Source organism: Sinohyriopsis cumingii, unplaced genomic scaffold (genome assembly GCF_028554795.1).
Source record: "Sinohyriopsis cumingii isolate HCF-2022 unplaced genomic scaffold, ASM2855479v2 utg000127l, whole genome shotgun sequence".
NCBI lineage: Eukaryota > Metazoa > Mollusca > Bivalvia > Unionida > Unionidae > Sinohyriopsis > Sinohyriopsis cumingii.
This window is the reverse complement of record NW_028315871.1, coordinates 2,615,998-2,641,731: the sequence shown is the minus strand read 5'-3', so window position 1 is coordinate 2,641,731 and position 25,734 is coordinate 2,615,998. Positions and strand designations below refer to the sequence as shown.

At 35.3% G+C, this 25,734-nt stretch overlaps 1 protein-coding gene across 2 annotated transcripts in view; it reads right to left on the bottom strand.

Annotated features, from left to right (window-relative positions):
* Nucleotides 1–17,069: 17,069 nt before the first annotated feature.
* The window catches only part of LOC149774843 (cell adhesion molecule CEACAM5-like), a 66,568-nt gene continuing 57,903 nt past the window's right edge, over nt 17,070–25,734 (bottom strand). The window contains exon 13 of one of the 2 annotated variants that reach the window (XM_089944692.1): nt 17,070–21,013. In XM_089944692.1, the coding sequence (XP_089800818.1) occupies nt 20,976–21,013 (38 nt within the window). In that variant the 3' untranslated portion in view covers nt 17,070–20,975. The remainder of the gene's footprint in view (nt 21,014–25,734) is intronic. The other variant, XR_016416695.1, reaches the window with a different exon arrangement.

The window sequence follows — 25,734 nt, the reverse complement described above, 5'->3', positions numbered from 1 at the left end:
GCCGTAGGAGATTGGGTGCGCATTGGCAAAACCAAACGCACTTTCGACAAAGGTTACTTACCTAACTGGACGACCGAATTGTTTCGCGTCACTGAACGAGTGCATGGCCGTCATCCTGCCGTCTATAAATTGGAAGACATGAACGGAGAAGTGCTCAAAGGAACGTTTTATTTGCCCGAGTTACAACGTGTCACCAAAAAAAGAAGACGACGTGTACGACATCGAAAGCATTCTCGAACGCAGAACCCGTAAAGTGGGCAAACGACGTGTCAAAGAAGTCAAAGTACGTTGGAAAGGATATCCGCCCAGTTTTGATTCTTGGATCGACGCTTCGCAAGTCATCGACTATAAAAAGAAATGACCATCATGCCTTTTCACACAGCAGACGCAGCTACGTCGACCACTCCTCCTTCCCCTAGTTCTTCTGTGCAAGATTTACAAAAACAACCCTTGTGGGTGTGGTGTGGAGAACGTGTGCCTAAAACGCAAATCGTCTTTTTCTGCCAAATCTTCGTGGTGTATTGTGTCATCGGGGCAGCCATCGCCAATTTGAGTTTGCAACAAGGAGACAAACAATTGTGGACCATTTTATTGAGCAGTTGCATCGGTTACCTGCTTCCTAATCCCTCCCTGAAATTCACCTCGAACGGGAACCCCGGGAACCTTGTGTCCAGTGCCAGTGCCAGTCACCACTTTAATCACAACCAGAACCCCATTTTAGACGGAGACACGCCTCTGACGTCCAGTAACCCCTCGGACAGCCACAGAACTCTGGAATTATGAGTCACCAAAACCAATTTTACTTAACTTTACCCAGTGACAGTTCCATGGAGGTGTTTCCCAAGAACACGTTGTGCTGTTACACGGCCAAATTACCTCAGGCCATCAAGTTAGATCACGAAGCCCATTGGGAAGTGGCTTTAGTAGAAATTATTCACCCGACCCAAGTCCTCAATGTCCTTCCCAATCAAAATTTTTTTGATGTGGAAGTTCATGACCAGCAAATGCAACAGTGGATGGATAGCAATGTCAAATATGACAAGAAAACCCGTACACAAAAGTACACCACCTATCACTTGTTCATTCCCCCAGGCTATTATTTTAGTGGTCAACATTTGGTCAGCACCATAACCTCCAGGTTTAATGTCGTGTTTCTGAAAGCTTTGGAGCATGTCAACAAAAATGTCACCATGGAGTACCACAAAGCAGCTCGTCGCTTCTTGATGAAATTTGGACGAAGTAAAATCGTGTCCATTTTATTTTGTCCTGAATTGTTTGACATGTTGGGCGGAGACATGGACATGAGAAAGGCCATGCTCAAGAAAAACGAATTACCCATCGTTTACGACAACGAGTCTTTTAGCAAGTTATTTCGTGCCCCGGTAGAACTGAACCAAGGACTGAATTTGATGTTCGTGCATTCCGATGTGGTGGAGTACAACGTGGTGGGACACACCTCCGTACCGTTACTGCGTGTCATTCCTTTCAAAGTGGATTCTGCCACGAACGCTGACGAGGAAGGTGGAAACACTTACCACGTCCACCGCGAATTTGTCCATCCTCACTATTTGCCTGTCAGTAAGTCGTATTTGGACACGGTCAACATTGCTATAAAAGGAGATCTGGGACAAAATATTCCATTCACCAAAGGAAAAGTCACGGTGAAACTCCATTTTAGAAAACGGTTCTCTCACGACTCGTAAGTAAGTCATGTATCCAGTGTACCGAGGGGTTGCTCGACAGCGAGGACACGGTTTAGGAGACATGTTAAAATCGGCCTTTCGTTCGGTGGCCCCGGTGTTGAAACCGATGGTGACACGCGGATTGCACGCCTTGAAAGATGCGGCACTGACGCAAGGCAAAGAATTTCTCCAAAATGTCATCATCGACAAACAAAACCCTAAAGAAGCCTTCATGAGGGCAGGCAAAAATGTCTTGCTGCAAACGGGCAAAGACATTTTAGGCCAACGAGAAACACCTATAAATGCCCTGCACGCTACCGAGTCAGGCATTCAGCAAGGACAAGGCAGAAAGAGACGACGAAGAAAACACCCTTTCACCAGACTTCAAGCGAGAAAGGCCAAGAAAAGAAGAACCGTTCGAGACTTAGACGTTTTCGATTATTGAGAAAAGAGACAAAAAAATGATGCACCGAGAATCTTGCGTTTGTTCCAAGACGGAACTGGATCTGTTTGCCATGCCCCCTACCATGATGACCATGCAAGAATCCCAGTGGGTGGAATTTCACCCCGTCTCCTCACTGACCGATTCCGCTCCCATCGAGTTTGAAATCAAAGGACAGCCCGAAGATTACATCGATCTGAATAGCAGTTACTTGTACCTGAAAGTCAGAATTCTAGATAAGACTGGAGGTGCTATAGACGATGAAGCAGTAGCTCCCGTCAACAATTTCATGCATTCCTTGTTCAGTGGAGTGGACTTGTACTTGAATAACAAACTGGTCAGTAGCAGCATGGATACTTACCCTTATCGTGCCTGCCTGGAAAATCTCTTGACGTACGGAATAGATGCCAAGAACACTCATCTCAATGCCTGTGTGGTATGGGAAGCTGACGAACCTACCAAGTTTGAAATATTGGAAACTGATGAAAAGAAAGACAACAATGATGGATTTGTAGAACGAAGAAAGAGAATCACGGGAGCCGACACAAGTTTAGAACTGATGGATCGTTTGCATTTGGACATGTGGTTGCAAGAAAAGTATTTGCTGAACGGGGTGGATGTCCGCCTGAGACTGAATCGTAGCAGTGCCGCTTTCCATTTGATGGCTGATAGTGACGGTTACAAAACCAAAATCCTAGAAGCCAGACTCTACGTACGCCGTGTGGAAGTGTTACCTAAAGTGGGAAACGACATCAGTCAGACGTTGAGTAGAACGACCGCCAAGTATCCCATACGACGCGTGGAAGTGAAAACTTTCACCATTCCCAAGGGACAGCGATCCATGATCGAAGATCATCTGTTCCAAGGACAGTTACCCAAACGTTTGATCGTTGGTATCGTCGAGAATACAGCCTTCAACGGAGCTGCCGAAAAAAATCCTTTCTACTTTCAACACTTTGGCGTGTCCAAAATCGAAGTCAATCGCGATGGCAAGACCTTGTGTACCCGACCTTTCGAACCTGACTTTAAAAAGAAGAATTACTTGAGATCGTACTTGTCCCTGTACGAAGCCACCGGACAGTTAGGAACCAATACCAGTCACGGTATTACTTACGAGGATTATGCAGGAGGCTACGCTTTGTGGGCTTTCGATTTCACTCCAGACCAAGGCAGCGACGAGGGACATTTCCACCCTATAAAATCCGGCCAGATTCGTGTGGAAATTCAGTTTAAAGACCGAGACCCTGATGAAACGGTGAACGTCATCCTGTATGCAGAATTCGATAATACCATAGAAATCAACAGTTTGAGAGAAGTCATCCTAGATTACTAGAAACCATGGAAGACTGTTATCCCTCTTTACCTAGTGGAGAAACTTTTAGTGTTGGATTATTGTTAAAAAATGTTTTAGAGTTCTTGTTGTTTAGTGTTAAGTGATTTTTGAATAAAAAAATGTTGTGTTTTGAAAAAAATTGTTTGATGTTATATTGTTGGATTATTGTTAAAAATGTTAGAGTTGTTGTTTAGTGTTAAGTGATTTTTGAATAAAAAATGTTGTATTTTGAAAAAAAAATGCCTTTGTCTTTTGTTTAGCTATAAGAATGTTGGATTGATGCTCTTTCATTTCTTACTATCCCTCTCATGACACTCACTAAACGTTGCGACTCAAAAACCGTGTGGGGGATGTTTTCCTTCACGTCCGCGCTTTAACTTTAAGAACCGGGTTGTTTCCAGTCTAACCATCCATTGTCGACTCATCCTCCTAAGAAGATGTGCTCCAAACTAGCTAAACTCAACGAAGCCTACGTGAATTTGCATAGGGTCAGACACAGTCTGATACCGAAGCCAGAAGAAATAGAGAATGTGAGAATGTTAAAAATCACTGAAGACCTGATAGAAGAGCTCTTCAGAGAAGAAATGAACAGGGAAAAAGAAGAATGGACAGAGAAGTACAGACTTCAGAGACAGCAGCAACAACAACAACAAGAGCAGCAGCAGCAGCAACCTGAACCTGACAGAGGCTTTGTCGATTGCCGTATCGACACCAAAGAGTTCTTCTTTTCTTTCCGAAGAAGCAGACCTATCGCCAGAAAGTCTATCCTCAGAGGACATCGCATTCTTAGAAACTAAAAAAGAATGCCATAGCAAACAAAAAAACAGCCCTTTTCAGGGCTACCCCAATACTCTAGAAAAGAAATAACGATCGATTTGCCAATGTGTGTAGGTAGAGTAGTGTGAAAATAAACACTAACTCTTTTTTAAAAAATGTGAGGGTATGTGTTTGTGTGTTAGTAAGTGCTTAAGTAAGTTGGTATGAATAGTAGATTAAAATCATGTTTTTTTGGTGTTTGAGGTGTATATTTGGAGATAGATTGGATTGCTTTGCGTATGTGGATAGTCTAATGAAGTGATTTATAAAAAATTTTAAAATAGTGATGGGTAGCATAAAAAAGTGAGTGAGTGTTTCTTTTAGGTCCGCGCGTTATTGTTTTTGGTCATGATGTAGGTAACGTCAATTTTATGTTTTTCTAGGGGGATGTTTTCCTTCACGTCCGCGCTTTCACTATAAATTGAAACTCGCTGGGCAGTCTAGCTACCCTTGTTGATTGATCAACACCAAAAATGAACACGAGACTGTCTAAACTGTTGGAACTTCATGTGCATCTGGAATATGCCAGGCGCCTGTTGAATGAACTGGCCGCGGAAGCCATTGTGGAGGAAGGAAGGATAAGAGAGGAGGAGGAAAGAAGAAAAAAAGAAGAGGAGGAGAGAAGATATAAAGAAGAAGAGGAAAGAAGATACAAAGAGGAGGAGAGAAGAAACAAAGAAGAGGAGGAGGAGAAGAAGGAAAAGAAGAGAAGAAGAATAAATTTCAGAATCCCAGAGAGCGAAAATTGGGATTCTGAAGCGACATATCCTGCCTCTGCTCTCTCCCCCAAAAAAGTAAAAAGTAACTGGGGGATAAGATGTGTATGTGGCGCCAGGCCTGGAAGGTGCCACCATTAACCAGGTGTCCATGAAGTTCCAAAAAAACAGCCCTTTTCAGGGCTACCCAATACTCTAGAAAAGAAATAACCATCAATTTGCCAATGTGTGGGTAGAGTAGTGTGAATATAAACACTAACTCTTTTTTAAGATAGTGTGAGGGTATGTGTTTGTGTGTTTGTGTTTGTACCCGCTCACGTACGATTGTGTGGATAGTAGATTATGGATTTGTTTATTGTTTCTTAGCGTATGTGTTTGTGTTTGTGTGTTTGTGTTTGTACCCGCTCACGTACGATTGTGTGGATAGTAGATTATGGATTTGTTTATTGTTTCTTAGCGTATGTGTTTGTGTTTGTGTGTTTGTGTTTGTACCCGCTCACGTACGATTGTGTGGATAGTAGATTATGGATTTGTTTATTGTTTCTTAGCGTATGTGTTTGTGTTTGTGTGTTTGTGTTTGTACCCGCTCACGTACGATTGTGTGGATAGTAGATTATGGATTTGTTTATTGTTTCTTAGTGTATGTGTTTGTGTTTGTGTGTTTGTGTTTGTACCCGCTCACGTACGATTGTGTGGATAGTAGATTATGGATTTGTTTATTGTTTCTTATTGTATGTGTTTGTGTTTGTGTGTTTGTGTTTGTACCCGCTCACGTACGATTGTGTGGATAGTAGATTATGGATTTGTTTATTGTTTCTTAGCGTATGTGTTTGTGTTTGTGTGTTTGTGTTTGTACCCGCTCACGTACGATTGTGTGGATAGTAGATTATGGATTTGTTTATTGTTTCTTATTGTATGTGTTTGTGTTTGTGTGTTTGTGTTTGTACCCGCTCACGTACGATTGTGTGGATAGTAGATTATGGATTTGTTTATTGTTTCTTAGCGTATGTGGAGAGTATAGTTTGGGTTTTATTATATGAAATGAAAAAGTGGGGGATGTTTTCCTTCACGTCCGCGCTTTTCGTATAAGAAACCACAGTATTCGTCGTTCAAACCATTCTACAAGGAATAATCTAGACAAGATGACGCAAGTGACTGATTTATTTAATCAATTGAGGCATATCTATTTCTGGATAACAGATGCAGAATATGCTATAGAAAGGATACAAAAGGAATGGGAGTATGAAGATAAAGAACACTTGGTAACCAGTCAAGTCGAACGTATAAAGGCCGCCAGACATATAATAGAAGGAATGATAGAAGATGAAGTCAACAAATCAAGAGGATTTATTGACCCACCTTATGTAAGAGTGGGGAGTTTGAAGGAAGCACTGGATTATGTCATCCAAGTCCGGTGCTTCCTAGAACATATAGTGTATTGGACGGAGTTGTCATATATGAAGAGGGGACTGAACAGGTTGAAAAAAGGAGAAGAAATAATGAAACAAGTGATGACCCAAGAAGTAGAAAACATAAAGGAAAGGTGGACTAAAGAAAGAAAGGAAGAACAGAATAAGAAGAAGAAATTAGAATTCGACCAACTGAATAACAACTGGATGAAAATACAGGCCAAGTTCCGAGCCATGGGTCACCCGGACTGGATACCAGAAACAGAAAAGAAAAAGAAGAAAGGAATGATGGACAAAATAAGAGGATGGTGGAAAATGTTAAGAAGTTAAAAGAAGAAAAAACCCAAAGGCCCTTTTCAGGGCCAACCATATTTCTCGAAAAGAGATAGCCTTTCCATTGCCTACCCCTTTTCTAAATTTAAATTTAAATTTAAATTTAAAAAAAACTTTTAAAAAAAAAAAAATCCCATATTCAATTCCCCTTGTCCCTAGACAAACCCAAACTCTATTCCCATGTTAAATTCCCATTGTCCCTAGACAGTCCCAAACTCTATGTTAAATTCCCATTGTCCCTAAAGTGACCCACGATTTTTCTCCATGTTAAATTTCCATTGTCCCTATATTGTCCCAGGGGTCTTTTTAATGCTAAGTCCCATTGTCCCTATAGTATCCCACTTAACTACTTCCCCCCTTGCCAACGTCCGTTCTCTTTCTTCTTCTGTTGTTTTCTTAAATAGTCTTAAGGGTGATCTTTTTTCTGTTGTTTTCTTAAATAGTCTTGAGGGTGATACTTCTTCTTCTTCCTCACTTATTGTTCTGAGAGATTGTGATACTTTTGGTTCTTTTTGTGCAAGATACATGTCTATTTTTCTGCGATAATCATTATATACCTCATCATTGGAGTAAACTCTATCTTTATCGTAATGTATACGATATATCCATTTATACCAGATTTCAGGATTGCTAATACGAGCGGAACTATATTCAGGTCTTAAAAGTTTTTCTTTTTTATCAAAACTTTCTACTGCAAGTTTTGATAACGTATTAATATCCCTAATTTCTTTTTTTTATGAAATTGATACCTCCTCGGTAAATTTATTGTTCAGCGTAATCATTCTCCCTTCTTCTGATTTTGTTGATTCACGATCTTTCATAACACCTATCTCATCACGAAGTTTTCCAATTTCTTCAAGTATTTCCTCACCAGCAGGTGGAGGCTGAGCCGCAGCTATGTCAGTTGGAAGGTCTCGTAAAATCTTCTTTGCCTGTTTAGTTCTTATTGCTATTTTTTCAGTCTGCGCTGCAGTTTGTTTTGATACCGGGAGAAGATCTTCTTTCATGACAGTTGTAACTTTCTCAGTAGCTGCAGTGACGGGCTTAAATAGTTTTTTAGTTTCTTCTTCGTACTCAACTTGTGCTTCTTGCTGCGCTTGTAGATTTTTTCTGAATGAGTCTCTGACAGGAAGAAAGAAATTTTTTAATTGCTTCGAATCGTTCTCGAGCTATTCTTGCAGTATGAGATTCTGGATGTATCATTATTTTAATATAAAAATTTTTTAATTAACATAGCAGCAGAAGAGGTATAAATTTAATTAAAAAGATATCATTTCATATAATGAACAACTGTGCGTGGCTGCGTCAAGGAACCACTAACAAATGTGATAAAAAATGTCGTGGAGAATATTGCAAGAAACATAATTATCTTATAAAGAAAAATCCTCATGCTGGTCCACGAAGTTGTGTTGGATGTAACAACGGCGTTAGAGGATTATATCAGATTTGCAAAAATTGCGGTGGAGATCGATACAGAAGTTTAATGATACACAGAAAGAACATAAATCCAAAAATAGAAAAACCACCATCAGAACTTGAATATTACTTGAAACATAGAACAAATAAAGATGAAACAAATAAAGATGAAACAGATGAAGATTCCGAAGATTCCGAAGATTCAGATGAAAAGAAAAATATTCATTAAACTTAAAATTTCTTTTACAACATAAATAGCAGCAGAGAGGGGGCGTCTACAATTCTGTTTGGGACAAACAATAATCGTAGACGTGGTATTGACCTCTATGAAGGGTCACTATTTTTTTTGGTCCAAACACAAGGGTGACCACTCCCTTAAGTGGTCTGATCGCCCTCTCTGCTGCTGCATGTATGTGTGAATTTAATTGAATTTCGAATTCTTTATGAAAAAGTCTGGTTAAAGAAGAAGACGATAAATATGACGATGGTAAAGATGATGATTATCAATCTACCTCTGACTGGTCTTTCTAAACGTACTGTTTTCAGATTATTTTTCCTTCAGATTATTTTGCAAGCATTGTCTTTAACAATTCATGGAATTCCAGGTTTCCTTGCAAAACGCAAAGTAAACCGAGTTACTTCTGGTGTGGACTATAGTCATGAACAAGTTCAAATATTACATTTTTTGATAGTAGATCTAGTTATGTTTATGTGTTTATGTAAAACCATCCACCACCCCACCACCCCCACACCCACCCCATTATTACACTTGGGAGACTACCCTTGCATTGCCACGATCCTGTTCTGTTATAAACGATCTTGTATTAACAGATTTCAACAATATTTTTATATTTTAGCGCCATATTAAAGAATAACTTAAGCCCAAATATAACACATGTATCAAACCGTAAAATGTTCTCTTGTTTATATTCTTGTTTTAACTTAACTTGTCAAACTATTCATCCAGCGTTTGTTTTTCTTCCACACGTGATTTTGTGTCTACATTTACAGATGAGAAATTATAACCGTACTCGAAAATCACAGACAACACTAATATTTATTATCATCACCGTCGGCGTCGGCGTTGTCACCATCATTATCATAGTCGTTGTCACCATCATTATCATAGTCATTATGGCCAACCATCTCAATAGCAACATTAGAAGTGGTAGTAGTAGCAGCAGTCAGGGTCGTCGTAGGGGGCTATGGACGGGTTTTGCAGTATTTGCTTTTCAAGTGAGAAGGGGGCGAGCGTGACGCTTACCCGGGGTGTCGCTTCGTCAAGCGCAAACGTGGGACAGACCTGGCAGCAGTAGTAGTAGGAGTTGTTGGTTTTGTTATTTATTTATTTCCTTTATAAAGATGGTGTCACCAATGACGAAAACGATGAAGATATTGGCGAATCAGAAGTATTCCAAAGTTATATGTAACGTTTCAATTCATTTTGAGTTTGTGCATTCTTATTTTGCGGTCGTTTCATGTCATGAAATCACTGTATAGTGTTTGGTTCGGTTTTCTAGGTTTCGTGCCTTGATTCATATTCATATAACAGTTTTAATTTTATTTTGTATTTCCATGCTGGACGTGCAAAACAACGAAAAAAGAACCATTTAATAAGTTGCCAGTCCAGGGGAGGTAACTCAAAAATGCATACCTACATCATATGACAGTAGTATAATAGTGGGGAGTTCTAACGCAGTCACTATTCAAATGAATGTTTTTCCACGTTTCAGAATACGCTAGTATCTATTTACATCCACTATCGACATAAAGATATGTCTAGTCTGCTATTAATCTCTATACAAAATATAATGTATCGTTAATTGATTATGTCTTAATGTCTTAATGCACAGTTATTAGAAGAGCCTCGGACCTTCACATTAACATTGTTCTACTCAGTAAAGTACAAACTCTGTATGCTTTAGCATGGGATTGTTGGCATATAAAAAAACTGCGCATTTAACTTGCCTTGCTCAATCAGGAGTAATACTACTACTATTACTAATACTACTATTAATAATAATAATAGTTATGATAATAATAATAATAATATCATTATTATTATTATTATTATTATTATTATTATTAAACAGTGTGCAAAGTGACACTTAGCATTGCTAGTAGAGTCAAAGCCTGTTCTTGGAATGTTATTAAGTACATTGTGTAAAACTAATTGTGCAACAATTTTGCCAGGCAACTAATCGGAACTTATTGGTTCGCACAAGCCTACGGATACAATCGACAGGATCAATTTATCAAATGTTTAAAAGGTGTTTCTAATTAAATATATTAACAATTATAATATTGACATTCTGCAAATAACTACAAAGGCTTTGTCTAATGATATCAGGTGTTGTTACAATACAATTCTTTTTCCAGCAGGAAACTATAGAAAACTACAATGTTCATGTTCAATAACATGATAACCTAAGGATAAAAGAAAAGCCTCCTGAATCTTTGAGACTAGAGCAATCTATGGAAAATGTAATGTCTGTGTTTATCTCAGCAGTCTTTTAATCAGTATTTTCGTTCGGCCTCTCTGAATGTAAATGTAAATGTAAATCGAACTCTCTATGAAAGTTGCGTCAAACGGCATAAAGTGTTAATTTTGTATGGTAGAGATTTAACCACTACCCGTATTAACATATAACGTTGCGGTTCGAGTCTAAGATTCAGCCAATGTGGGCATGTGAGAAAGCCTGCCAGTAGCTTCTCGTGGGTCGGTGGTTCTTTCCGGGGTTTTCCGGGTTCTTCCTCCACCATTAATACTGGCCGCCATGTATAGCCTATCGTGCTGAAAAATGGCGTTAAACCCCACAACAACAACAACAACAACATATAACGTTAATGCATGACGTAACTTTTCGGAACCTTGTTTGTGGAACGAAGTTTCTAACTCTATCAAATGAAATGTTTAGACTGTCTTCCTTGATGAATTGCAATGCAGTCTCTTTATTCCACTCTTGCTTGTTTCTAAGGTAGTTGAACAAATTGTTATCACTTCCCAAATTAACTAGCTCCGTCAGCCATTGGTGGGTTATCATTTTGTTTTCAATTTTAGCGTGTATAATATTGGCCTCTTTCTGGATTGTTTATTTACAGGAATGGATTAAGTGAACTTCCACCAATTATGTATGATGGCATCAAAGTTCAATTACTGTTTCAAGTACTTTATCCTTAGGTCTTTTTTCTCCAATTTTGTTATGCTTTTATTTTTATAGGTGTCTTTTCACACCATATACAACCACTTTTTGAGTTATTGCAGTTGCATTAAATTTTGTATAGTTTCAAATATGGACTGAATATACGATACTCGCTCATTGTTTCTAAATGCCTCTGCACATTCGCAAAATTTGTCATATTTTCCCCTCCTTCTTAAGTTCTGAGCAAAATGTATTTAATACCAATTATCATTTGAAACGTTTCGAGAAGTTTACATTTCTAATTTCGCTGATCCCAATGCAGAGCATCTTCTTCAGTATAGATGCATCGGGCACCTCTGACGTAGTTTTATTTGAATAACTTTAAATATTGTATATGTTTAAAATGACTTGTTCAAATACTTGTAATTTCTTAATGTTGTTTGTCAGAGATCATTTGTTGTCATCGCATGGCACTGATAGTTTGTTTATTCTGATCGTATATATCATAAATGAACGACCTGAACAATGTCATTTGTTGGCAATAAGCGAGTTCACGGAAAGTTACTTCGCATGTTGTTGTATTGACGGAATAAGCAATCAACGTACAATTAAACGTGAAATTATTTGGCTAGAAAACCTTTAATGCCACTGAAATTTCTTCTCTTTCGTGGTCGGTCTTGAACATAAAGAAAACAAAAATTTTTGCCTCAGACATTATAATTTCCTTACATAATGCACGAGAGTTCCTTGTTCAAGCATCATTTTGTTGATTTGTGGAATGTTTAAAATGCTGCCAGTTTTGTCATTTACTTTTGTAGTATATTCTGTATTTTATTTGTGATATCGTCATACAGTTGATTCTCTCAAACGTTATGCACGATAATCCGTATCTGTAACACCAGTTTCATTGTTTATCGCATTTAGTTTGGGTTCTCTAATAATACAAATTCGAACAAGCTTTAACACTAAACGTCCTGAATAGATTTTTTCTTTTTTTATATATTTTTTTTTTGTGGCTAATTTAATTTTCCTCAGATAGCAAACACTAAGTTATCGGCAATTTTCCTGCTGGAAAATAATTGCTTTATTTACAATGTTCAATATTTCCATTCATTTCAAGGCTTTAACCGCTACTGCTTTTCGAATAATACACTCATTCCCATTCAATTTACTCATTTTACGCCCACTTACACTTGTTGACACAGCCGATTTCTTTTTAAACTGTCAACATTTTGATAAATTATGAATGACTTGGGAGAGAATCTGTCATACTCATTTGTGTCATCTTCATCATCAGCATATACATCATTATTGGCTTTTTACATAAATGTTTGTTATAATGTTAAGTCGTCCGCTGATACTGATTCAATTTTTTTTTTTAAAATAGTACATTAACAGTTTAGATTTTCTAATCTTCTCGAAAGGCTCACGTATCATCAATAAATATTTCTGGACCTATTAGTTGCTAAGGTTACTTAATGTTTCAAGTTTAAAATGATTCATAGCATCTTGATCATTGATTGTCGTGATACGTTAAAAATGAAGCGCAAAGAGTTAAACTTTAACTTCCTGAAGTCGTGGTCTTAAGTCAAGCAATGCTAAGCACTCATCTAATTGCATGTTATTTCTTGTGCATTTTGGTTGCATCTGTCCAAACTATATGTTGTTTTAACAAACTCATCATCATTCAGATTTACTGTGTATTACTCAAATACATGATGCATAAATCTGTATTTATAATTACCAGTCTATGCTCTTAAACTAATAGAAAAAAAACGAAATCCAAGTTCTCTTAAATTAAACAAATAATTTATTTCCTTGGAATACAAAAGTAAAAAATGTGGAAAGAACTTTTGGTATTGCGAATTAAATCCCAAAACATCCTAGAACTTCTAACACAAGTCCTAATGATTAAAGATTAGAATAAACTTGAGCATTATTCCAAAATAAATCCAAGGCTGAAAAGTGTTGATGTGCCTGTGATGGCCTGTGTCAGAATGATTAGTCAACAATTTTGTGTTGAATCAAAATAATACAATGATTATCCAAGATTATATCCTAACATCTATTTCACTATAAATCCAAGTCTCAATTCCCAAGAATTTTGTGTTTGAGCAATTCGTATTTCCACAGAAGAATAATTTGAATTAAATAATTTGAATATATAAATTTTAGCCCAAAATGAAACCCCAGATACAATAATAATGCAACTAAAATCTGTTCAGTGAGAACAACAAGAATTAATCATTTCTAGACAAACAAAATTATATGGTACTCAACTTGGCTTCATGTAACAATTAGCAATGTAAAATCAGAAAAACTACAAAACCTAAAACAAGAAAACACAACAAACTACTTCCTAATTGAAAGTTTCATTCTGGAAGGTTCCAAATATTTACAAAATAAAATCTTAGATATACTTAGAAATTGTGTTACTATAACTATAATATAAAATGTAAACAACAGGTAGACCCAGCATTTCAAGGGGAATTTCCAATGTTTTGGACTAATAAGTGAGATTAATATGTTATTTACAAAACTAAACTCACTGATTCAGGTCAGGTAGAAAATGAACTTGATTTTGGACATGGTCAAGTCCAAAATACAACTTTTTATATCATATAATGAACGAAAAACAATGCAAATTAAACATACATGACACTATCTACAAACATGAAAGATCTTTTTACCATTATTATGTTACCATGTCTATCAATCTATATTTTGTATAATTCAATTTGCAATCGTTAACAACATGACCTTTATATGCTCAAAAGAAATCATAATGATCGTCATCTTTAAAATCATCAATCTCTTTCTCGGAAAAGTTTTAGTTGGGTTTTGAATTGAATCGTCTTCAAATATTTTAAATTGAGACACTGTAACATTTTCAAACAATGACACTTAATTTATGAGAAAAGACACCTATCAGTATGAGTACTTCGATATTCCATCTTCTGTAAAAGAAATATATAAATATGAGCACTTCGATATGCCCTCTCCTGTAAAAGAAATCTATCAGTATGAACTCTTTGATATGCCATCTCCTATAAAGGAAATCTATCAGTATGATCACTGTGATATGCCATGTCCTGTAAAACACTTATACAGGTATCAATATGAGCACTTCAATATGCCATCTCCCAAAATTCAATTAGTATGTGCACTTTGATATGCCATCTCCAATTAAAGACATCTATCAATATGAGCACTTTGATAATCCATCTTCTGTAAAAGAAATATATAAATATGGGCACTTTGATATGCCATCTCCAATTAAAGACATCTATCAATATGAGCACTTTGATAATCCATCTTCTGTAAAAGAAATATATAAATATGGGCACTTTGATATGCCATCTCCTATAAAGGAAATCTATCAGTATGATGACTTCGATATGCCATCTTCTGTAAAAGACATATGCATGTATCAATATGAGCAATTTGATATGCCATCTCTTAAAAAGGAAATCTATCAGTATGAAAACTTCGATATGCCATCTCCTGTAAAAAACATATACATGTATCAATATGAGCAATTCGAAATGCCATCTCCTATAATTCAATTAGTATGTGCATTTCAATATGCCATATCGAATAAATGACATCTATCAATATGAGGACTTCGATGTGCAATCTTTTATACAAGATGTCAGTAATGGTAAGTACTTTGATATGCAATCTCCAATGAAAGAGTTTTACCATCATCTTATGAGCGAAATCTATATATCGATAATTGGCAACATGTACATTACTTGGTTCCACGCTTTAATTGCCAAAATGCGATCTTCATAACTACTGATTAATGAAAAGAGTTCAAGAAAATTAATCAACAAACCAATTTATTGTACAGAATATATGCTGCCTGCATAATCCATGGAGTTTGAACAAGTTTCTCAGACTGCCCTTCCTGAGTAATGTAGCTATATTTTGTCATGAGGTAACTTAACTTCACCATTTAAGTAACAATAATCATTATGGAAACAGTCCAGTCATCCTGTATTCGCTAACTATTATATTAAATTTATCACAATTTATTTTATTGTCACTTATTGATTTACTCATTTCATTAACTCTGTTCAACTTACCTATAACATAAATTACAATCTCATCGTGTTTCAAATTTACATAGAGTATAACAACTTGTCTTTCGAAGCTTTTGCATCAACCCTTCTTAAGGTAAAGGAATAAAAGGTCAGTTAGCACGAGCAATCACAGCTCCTTAACCAGTAGGCACAACCAGCTTAACTAGAAAAACTTGCCATAACAACCTCTATAAAGTTTAAAACCTTAAATACTGCTGTATATTTTTTCTTTCATTTCAACAATGTTACATCTCTAATTGTTAATCGCTCTTAAATTACATTAATTGTAACATAACATTACTTCAATGTTCAATAGGTAATTTATCTATCACCAAAGTTTTTAATTTGTGGATGGTTGAGCCCATGGTGACATCAGACATTGTTAACAACTCAAAGAAATAATAATAAGCAATTTTAGTAGTTTTTCCCTGCCCATGCTAGCTGAGGAATCAGTTTTGAAATTAAATATTTTTTACATAAGCAAACAATACTTATTGTAGAATTGAGTTTAATGCCGTGTCCTAAAAGTTGTTAATTTTGTTGTTTGTTTCACTTGCCTTTAACTGTTAGGAGTTAGTAAGTTAGGAGATGCACTCAGCAAAATTGATGAACACTTTAGATAGAAGTAACACTCATACAAATTTTATGGCCACAAAGGCAGATGTTACGCTTATAAATATATAACGACCAAGGGTCTCAGTTTTTCTTGCTTAAGTGCCTTAAAATTATATATTTTGTCTTCTAAAATGACTTTTGAAAAGAAACAAAGAAAAATCAATCGGCCACAAATGATCAGTTAATCAAATGAGATGTTACATTTCTGACACAACATTTAATAAAACATGTCGTAATAGGGCAAATTTGTATCCTGTGTTTTTTAATGAAGAGGTAGCTCTGTGTGTAAGAAGTATTTTGATTGGGTTAGGCTTCTTAGTAAAATGTTGATGACATGTAGCCTACCTAGGTGGCTTTTTTCGCATATCTATTTGAAGACAAGAAGCATAGCGAACCACATTTGTTTCTGGCCATAATTTACAGGCAGTTTAGTGGTCCAGAAGTCATCAAATCTGAAGGCCAATGACACAGAATCTGCCATTGGTTGAGTGGCCCAGCAGGGTAATATTTTTAAGCCCAATGACCATTTTATTATTAAAATTCAAACAAACAATAAAGCCAATTTAAGGGCAAATGGTTTACTTATTTTAAGATTGAAAAATTGAAAGTTGGGAACTAAGATCAAAATGTTGGAGGGTAAATACAAAAGCGTGAGGATTAAAGAAATAAAGACAACATTCAGATAGACCTTAGGAAAGATGCACTACTTATTTCGGTTTTCGATGACAATGTTTTCTTGCTCTTTAAGACAAAGGACTTAACTTTATAATTCATGTACTGTCGCAACAGCAAAAAGTGTATACTTCGGAGCAAAGAATATTCCAAAGTTGACACATCGGCCCTAACTTATAGCCTTGAGAAATTCTATGGATCAAATTTACACTTGGTATGAATGAAGCCGAGGGAGGGTGAAGGTCAAAGGTCAGTTTGCCTCAAGGAAAAACACTGAGTATAATATTTGCATGGTGGTAAAAGGGCATGGCACCTATTGCTACAAAAGGTTACATCAGATTATAAAGAAATCTTTCATTCGATTAGAAGTATCATCATGTGATACCAATCATAAAGCAACAACTATGTGATGATTTCATTAATTTTATTTATGTTCTTATTTATAGTTTTATAAATAACAAACAGACAACAAATACATATCTTTTAAAAATTCTTTTGTGTATGCAACTGTCCTGAATGATGACCTCAGCTACAAGGTGGAATATGCCTTCCAAATATATCATGTATCTGTACCTTGGAGTTGATGAAGAAAAAAGCCAGCAGCTTTAAATTATTTCATAAATCTTGAGAAAATGATCTCAGGTGTACATGTACTGCATTCAATATATATATATATATATATATATATATATATATATATATATATATATATATATATATATTCATGCCAAGATTTACAGTGAGTGATTTCTCCCCCCCCCATTCCTATATAGGTAATGGAAAGCTCTTCACGGTTCATACAAGAACTATAACACATTTTGTTGAAGCAGTGCATGAGCTAATTATTGGAGAATTGCAGTGGTATTAACACTGTACTAGCAACATTACACCAGTAGGGGATTTATATTTTACAAACACAATTTCTAGTCATCTGCTTCCATTGTTGTATATTTGCAAATTATAATTACATACTTACCACACTTTAATTTGGTACATTCTGGCCAGAAAACAGGGTCAGTTTTCTTATATATGAGGACCTGCTATCCAAGTTTCTCATTCCCCATGAATTAGTTTTTTGTGCAAATCTAACCACAACATTCTGTCAAGTAAATAAAGATCAATAGGCATTTGCCTTCACCAGTTTGAAAGTAGGTCATACAGTTTTAATCCTCATAACCCCAGACAGAATAATAATAATAATAATAATGATAATACTAATGATAATGATAATAATGATAATAATAATAATAATAATTATAACAGCAATAATAATCATAGAATTTTTTTTTATTTGATGAGGGTAACTAAGTACATTATACTACATGTATTCTTCCTGAGGCCTTCAGGATGAACAAACTATTGTAAATACAAGATAAAAAAATACATAGATTATAAAAACACGATGTCAATAAAATGCACTAACAGAAAATACCAGAGTGCATGTATTTCAATATTTACAAAGAAAGTTGGCTTTCAAGATAGTAATGTGTTATTGTTTTGAACACATTTAGATTTGTATAGGATCTAATTACTTTCGGGAGTTCATTCATAGAATAGCATGATAGTAAGCAAATTAATTTAAAAAATTATTTGTTTTTGGAAATGGTATTTTGCAATGATTATTTTAACTGATCACAGTTTAGATCCCTGGTACTGTTTTTTTTTCTAAATTAAAATTAAACACACAGTGCAAAAAGAGCGGAAAAATATCATTCTTTACTTTGAATTTTAATATGGATTTCAATTTTAAGATTTGATTTCTCTGGATGCATAATAAAGTTTTACCACCTGACCTATGAAAAATAAAAAGTAATTTCACATCATTAAATACACTGTCACGAAAGAAGCCTCCTTCACTTACAACACAAGCCATGAACAGTGTAATGGTAAATTACTCAGTATAAAGCACAACCACTTATACCACAAGCCACGAATAGTGTTATGATAAATCCTTCAGTATAAAGCCCGATCACTTATACCACACGCCATAAATAGTGTTATGGTAAATTCCTTTTGATGTCGTAACAGTCGATGTCATGAGTTAAATTTTCCACCTAATTTCCTATCACATAATTATTAATAAGTTTTACAAAACACATATTTAAAGTCATTCCTTGCTTCTTTGTATTTCAAAGTAGTACTCAATTATATGTAATCTATTTGTTCTGTAGATCATTTTTTGTTTAGAAATGAACAGAATTTACAACTTCAAAATTAGGAAAGTGTTTTCACTGATTACATAATAGCACCTTAATTTCATAAAGATAAGACACTGTGTTAAACATTGCTATCTTGTGTTCTGTTTCATCTTCTTACCAACCTGGGGCTTATACTATAAAACAAGAAAGAGCGACCACCAGCCAGTTTTATATATTTTAAAATATGAATATATTTTTCTAAAATACAAAGCAAAAGAATGAAAAATAAACTTACAATGGGTAATAATTCCATCAACCTTAAACGTCATATCAGTTACAAGTTATCCCAATGCATTCCATAGGTATTACAAATGAAAACTGTTATGTCCTTATGTATCAATACCACATAAGAATCACTATGTTTATAAATTCAAGTTTCCTTTAATTGAATTCATAGTAAATCCAATAGAGATATACATCCGAAATGTCCTTGAACATTTTACAGTAAATTTATATAGCTATCCAAGTCTCTTTGAACAAATGTTTACTGTAGTTTCGACAAATGATATTAAGTTAAACGAATTACAAAATCAATCAATGTATTTCTTCCAAGATCAGTACAATATCAAGAATGAGAAATTATGCATAAAATATCTTTTGCATAAGAAGATAATATGCCATAACCATACAATGTAATATGAGCCTTTGAAATGAATCGTTATGCATTTTGAAGTTCTGAAATTCAAAAAGTGATGTGATGTGAGTTTGATTTTTAACGTAGCTTTAACAATTTTTCAGTCATATCGCAAAGATGTCTGCAATGTGGCAGTTTACAGTGATGTCTAGCACTGGGGCATCATGCCGCAGACATGTAGCATGATGTCCCACCCAGTCACATTATCCTGACACCAGGCCGACCAGTCCTAACACTAACCTCTTAATGCTGAACGCCAAGCGAGGCAGCTGTTAGTACCATTTTTTAAGTCTCTGGTATGACTCGGCTGGGAAATTCAAAAAGAAAAATTGGCTAATTTACATTGCCTTATTAGGATATAGGTCAGGTTGACTTTTTAACAGTGAATGCCATTAAATAAATGCTTCTTACCAAAATGATTATTGTGAAAATAATATATATAATATAGATATACCAATATATATTAATTTATACTATCTAAATCATTTACTTGTACACTAAATATTGTCAGCCCAATGATGTTTAGAGGAAATATTGATCATGTCATAATAATAATAATAATAATAACAATAAAGTCTTTATTTCATAAGGGTGACACAATTGATACAAAACCTAACTTCCCTTGTGGCCCTTTATTATCTACATGAGTGAAGGCAAATATATAAACTACAACTGGAAAACAAACTTCATATAAATAATAATGGACTAGTGTACAAAAGAGAAACTAATAATATATTATCACAGAAAGCATTGCATACACCAACATGTATGATAGATAACAGTTGTATTCATTCATTCACACACAAACAAACCTACACAAATAAACACACCAACATTTTATATAATAAATACATATACAAATATTACACAAAGTTGTTCAAAACTGTTTGTATGCATTATCTGGAATGCATATAATTTAAACATCTGTTATTATAGGAAGGCACTGATGATGATACTTTAAAATCTTTAGGTAGACCCTTCCAAATGATGGAACCCCAGATAACCAAACTAAATGTATACAATTCAATTTAAAGAAAATGAGTAGATGACATACAGCATTAATCGTCTACAGACTAGAAACTGTATTGATATTAGTTGTCCTTTTACTAAACATATGTATTTAGTAGGTCACTGGAACAATTGGAAACTTTAAACACAAGTCAAGCTTTTCTTAAACATACTTATTTAGTAGGGCATTGGAATGATTGGAAACTTTAAACACAAGTCAAGCTTTTCTTAAACATATTTATTTAATAGGGCAATGGAATGATTGAAAACTTTAAATACAAGTCAAGCTTTTCTTAAACATATTTATTTAGTTGGGCATTGGAATGATTGGAAACTTTAAACACAAGTTAAGCTCAATTACACTATTATGTGTAATATGGATATAAAAATTGTTTCCGATGAGTGAAGCCATCCCTCTTGGATAAACGTTTCTTCAAATATTTAGCTGGTTAAGTGTACTGTTAATGACATTTTCATGAAACAGTCGTGTTTTCATATACAATTCTTTCTCCTGAAAATAAGGATGAAATAACATTAATTACCAACATCATAGGTGTGAAACAAAAAGAAAATATATATCATTGAAAAATATTTCTGAAGAAATTTAAATATAATCAAACCTCTTAAAACTATCCAATGATGTCCCCATATAGATACAGTGTGACCCCGCTATAACGCGCTCCGTTATAACGCGAATTCGGATATAACGTGGTCGTGGCGTGGCTCCCGAAATGTCATATACATGTATTTTTCTTGTGCACATAAAATTTTCTTAAAAAGTACGAAAAAAACGTAAAACGTTGCTCATCATTTTGGGATAGAGATTGCATATGAATAAAAAAAATTATATGTATTTTTCTCGTACACGAAAAAGTATTTTTCTCGTACACGAAAAGTACTTTTTCTTTCTTCTTATAAGTAAGAAGAAGAAAAAAAACGCATAAAAATTTTATCCTGGGATCGCGTAGGTCTTTGCCAATGTCGCAAACTTTGATTATTTTTCCTTATTGGCTGCAAAACATACCATGTGGATTTTCTATTTGTTGGCGACATTGTTGGCTGTTTAAAACTGTATATACAACCATTTGTTTGGAGTGCAGAAATTCAGAGGCACCATGAAAGAAAGCCGCAAACTGGATATAAAATGCACTGAAATTTGTCTATTGTTACATAAACAAATTCTTTGTCTATACTGACAAACCATCTAAACAGTGCATTGTTATATCATAATCCGCTTATCCTGACATCTAGCATGAGTTGTGTATGTTGTGAAATATCCACTTTTTGTTGTTGACATTTCTGGTAACGGAGATCAACTGGACAAGGCATTCTCTCGTAATCTGTCTTTCATCGGATTTTCGGCCGCTCGCTAGTAATTAATATATTTACAAAGACTGGCATTTGTGTGTGGATAGTAAATAAAATTCCTCTTCATTTCACTCTGAATTAAATCCTTCAGAACACTCACGTTTTCTGTAATAATCTATGTCATCACAACACCTGCGTCTCTATCGTCTGTTAAAACTTTGTTAATTTTCAGACGCATGCGTACAAGGCAGCATCACGCTGCTACGACAAATGTAAAAAAAAAAATTAAAAAAATTAATAAAAAAATCTTATTGGTTTATTCAGCAGGCATGGAGGGACAGTAACTAGAATAGTCTAAATGACGGCCAATTCCTTTTAAAAATGTATCCAGATAAAACAGTTTGCTAAAATTTCAAAGGAAACAGATTACCTTTGAAGCACCAACTGTTATGAAAACGTACTCAGCAAATGGAAAAAATCCCCGTCTCAATCATGCAATTCAATTATTTGATGTTGCCGCCACAATAAGAAATGGGCATTCGTTTGGTTCTGCAAAGCTGTTCTTTAGACGCGACTTTAAAAGCGCATTCACCCTTCGTCAAAGAAAGCCGACTACAATCTTTCAATAACAGCAAAGAAGTTGTCTTCAAAGGAAGGTCAGTACCAAACTTAAATAAAAGTGATGGAATATGATGGATATTTGCATTTTCCAACATGACTGGAACACTTTAACTGTGCTGTGAAAGTTTACTTTTTGTAGGGAAAAAGTTTATGCCAACGGCGGCTTAAAACGCAAACTTTTACCGACTTTGAACGTACTTCAAAGTAAATGTGCTTCATCATTCGTTACGTGATTGTGCTATAATTTTCCGCTGAATTCAGACCAATATGACCTGTTACAAAATTAATGAATATTTTAAAGCTGTGTTTGCATATTTTCGATGGAATCACTTGTATTGTGGATTCAGTGTATATGATGAGGTTCGCAGGTGAGTACACTGCGTTGATACTCTGATGATGCTATACATTAGACATTTATATATGAACAGTATTAATATGTACCAATTCATGGTTCTCTAAATAAAGTAAACTATTATATGATGTCTTCTCTCTTTTCACTACAGGTGTATTCTCATTTAATATGCATTAATTCAAGATAGCAAATGTGCCGACGAAGCACGTATTTTACCGCCTGCATTTATTACCCACCCACCCATTTTTTTTTGGGGGGGGGTTACATTTTCTTCGGCTAACTGACTTGGTTGCATATAACACAGTTCGGTTCATAACACGGTCTGATTCTATGGCTCCCAACAACCGTGTTATAGCAGGGTCTCACTGTATTTAAGGTACAGATAAATATTAAAACTGATATGGAATAAATCTGCATTTCAATTAAATGTAATAATCGATATTTTCTTCCCTCATTTTATTGGATATCAGATTTTTTTGATTTTAACGCATTTCCACTCACTTTAGTCAACATATTTTCTGCGTTTTCATAAAATGAATTATATCTACTTTAGTATGTATATTAAATCTTACATAAACTTTTAAATTTCTACGTTGTTATCACCTAACACTTGTATAAAGTACAATATTTATCCACTGCACATTTAATAATGGCACTAAAATTGGATATTTTTTGGCGCAGCTGATGAGCTTGATTAGCTAATAAAAATGCTACGGGACCCAAGAAAACGTATCGATACTTTCCATCTATACTATACAATCTAATCGTAAGAACATGACAGCCTTTAATTTGTAGAGATTGTTTCCAAATGAACACAAGTATCATTAGTTTTGCAAGCATGCGTGGATCTAATGTAAGAAACATCAATGATTTAGAATTTTACCTTACACTATAGCAAATACATAGAAGCTGTCGCATGTTTTGCTTGTTTTTATTTTTACCAGTTTTTTATTGAACATAAAGTAGAATGAACATTTTGCTTTACGAGCAAAAGTCTGGTTTGAGGTAAGAAAAAGCAACATGCATCCTCATAGTAGCATTCTGGCATTTTATTGATCCACAACCTGCATACACAAACCCCTATGCTCCAACATTACATTATCAGCTTTCAGCGTTAAGCCATGGCCCATAACTAAAAGCGCCTACGCTGCTACTAGTCTGTTGTGAATGGCTGATTCTACACCTGTGTGATATTTGATTAACCATACTCTCCATACAAATTCTTGATTGCCTTGTATCAACCTTCTCTAATCTTCACTATCAGTTGCAATAGAGATGTAGGATCACTTGATGTCTACATTAAAACGTCAAAAAAGGTGCTTATTTTAGGTGGTGATCATTGCAAGAGAGATGACGTTAACATAGTGCTTCTTTCCCTCTCTTGATTCAGTCACCCCGGAGGAAAGTACAGTTTAAAGGAATGTATTGAATGAACGACAACCATGCAAAAAGTATTAGTGAGAAGCTCAACATGTGACTGTTTATTAAAGCTCTCCAAGAGACAGGCCCTACAAGCAAAGTACTTACTCATTTTGAGTAATTACTGTTTCCTCAGACTGGCGTTCCTCTTTCAGTCATATGAATGTAGAAACTATATGCAGTGCAAGACTAATATCTGACATCGTAATCAAATATTAGCAGGAGTCTGACTGTATTATAATGATGTTCATTAAGAGATGGATCATTGCTGAGTTTAAAAACAGTTCTTAATCACTTGCATTACTTCAGATATTAGTGGACATGGGGTTGTGTTTGTTTGCCACTCTTGTCATTGACATAATAATTACAATTTAATTAATAGCCAGTTTATGCCATTTTACTTGCTGGCAGATCAGTTTGCATCAGTTACATGCTAAATCAAGTAAGACCAGTGTATCCACAATGTGTTGATGTTTATACAAGAAAGCTGTTGGTAGAACATCTTTATACCTTAAGTACAGTATTTCTATATGAACACCAACTATCTAAAGCCAGTAAAAAATTAATACATGAAGTGGAGCTAGCACACACACACACACACGCACTGTTAGTAATAATTCAGGATCGTAGTTGAAAGGGCATCCCTTTACCTTAGATACTGCATTTGAGAATGAACGTCAGCTGTTTTACACTACTAAAGCCTAGACTGGTGGAGGAAATGTGTCTTCCCTGTGTTCTCTGTATTATTAGTGTGATTTGCCTTGCGGGTGGGGTCATTTGGCACAAGAATTGATATGAATGGATCTTTCTCTTTAACCACAGGAGCGGGCGTGTGACAGCTGCATTTTTTACTCCAATTGACACTGGAAGGGGGGGCAAGAGGGACACAGGCCCCTAAAATCATATTTATTACCTTGCTGAAGAGCTCGGATTAGTGTCAACAAAGGAACATTTTGAATCGTTATTGACCATTTATACCAACTGTTAGCAACCGTTTGAAATCTGGCACTTCTCCAGTGAGAAACTTTACCAGCATGACAGATTGAGTCCACAATATTTTGTTTAAAATGTGTGAATAAGTTTCTGAAATGTACAAGAAAGACCAGAGTCTGTCTGCCATTGTGATATATAAAAAGACAAAGAAATCTTTAAGCGATGCTAACGACTTGTGGATGGTATTGATTGGGAACATATGAAGATGCGAGAAAGGTGAAGGATTTTTGCTAAATTCTAAATTATTGAAATGTACACAATGTTGGATTTAGGACATTATTCCAGTCTCTGAACACAGTCTTAGTGTCACAAACGTGTGACCGAATCAGCCAAAATGAACCAGATACCATAAAGTGCAAGCGAATGAACATTTATTGTCTGCATTAATACTAAAGATTACCCGTAGCAGAATAGATCTTCAAAGATCTGGAGTATTGATAAAGGTTGCTAATTCTCATATATTCAAAAACATACACACATCCATACAGACACCCCAACCCATATATGTGTGTGTGTGTGTGTGTGTGTGTGTGTCTGTG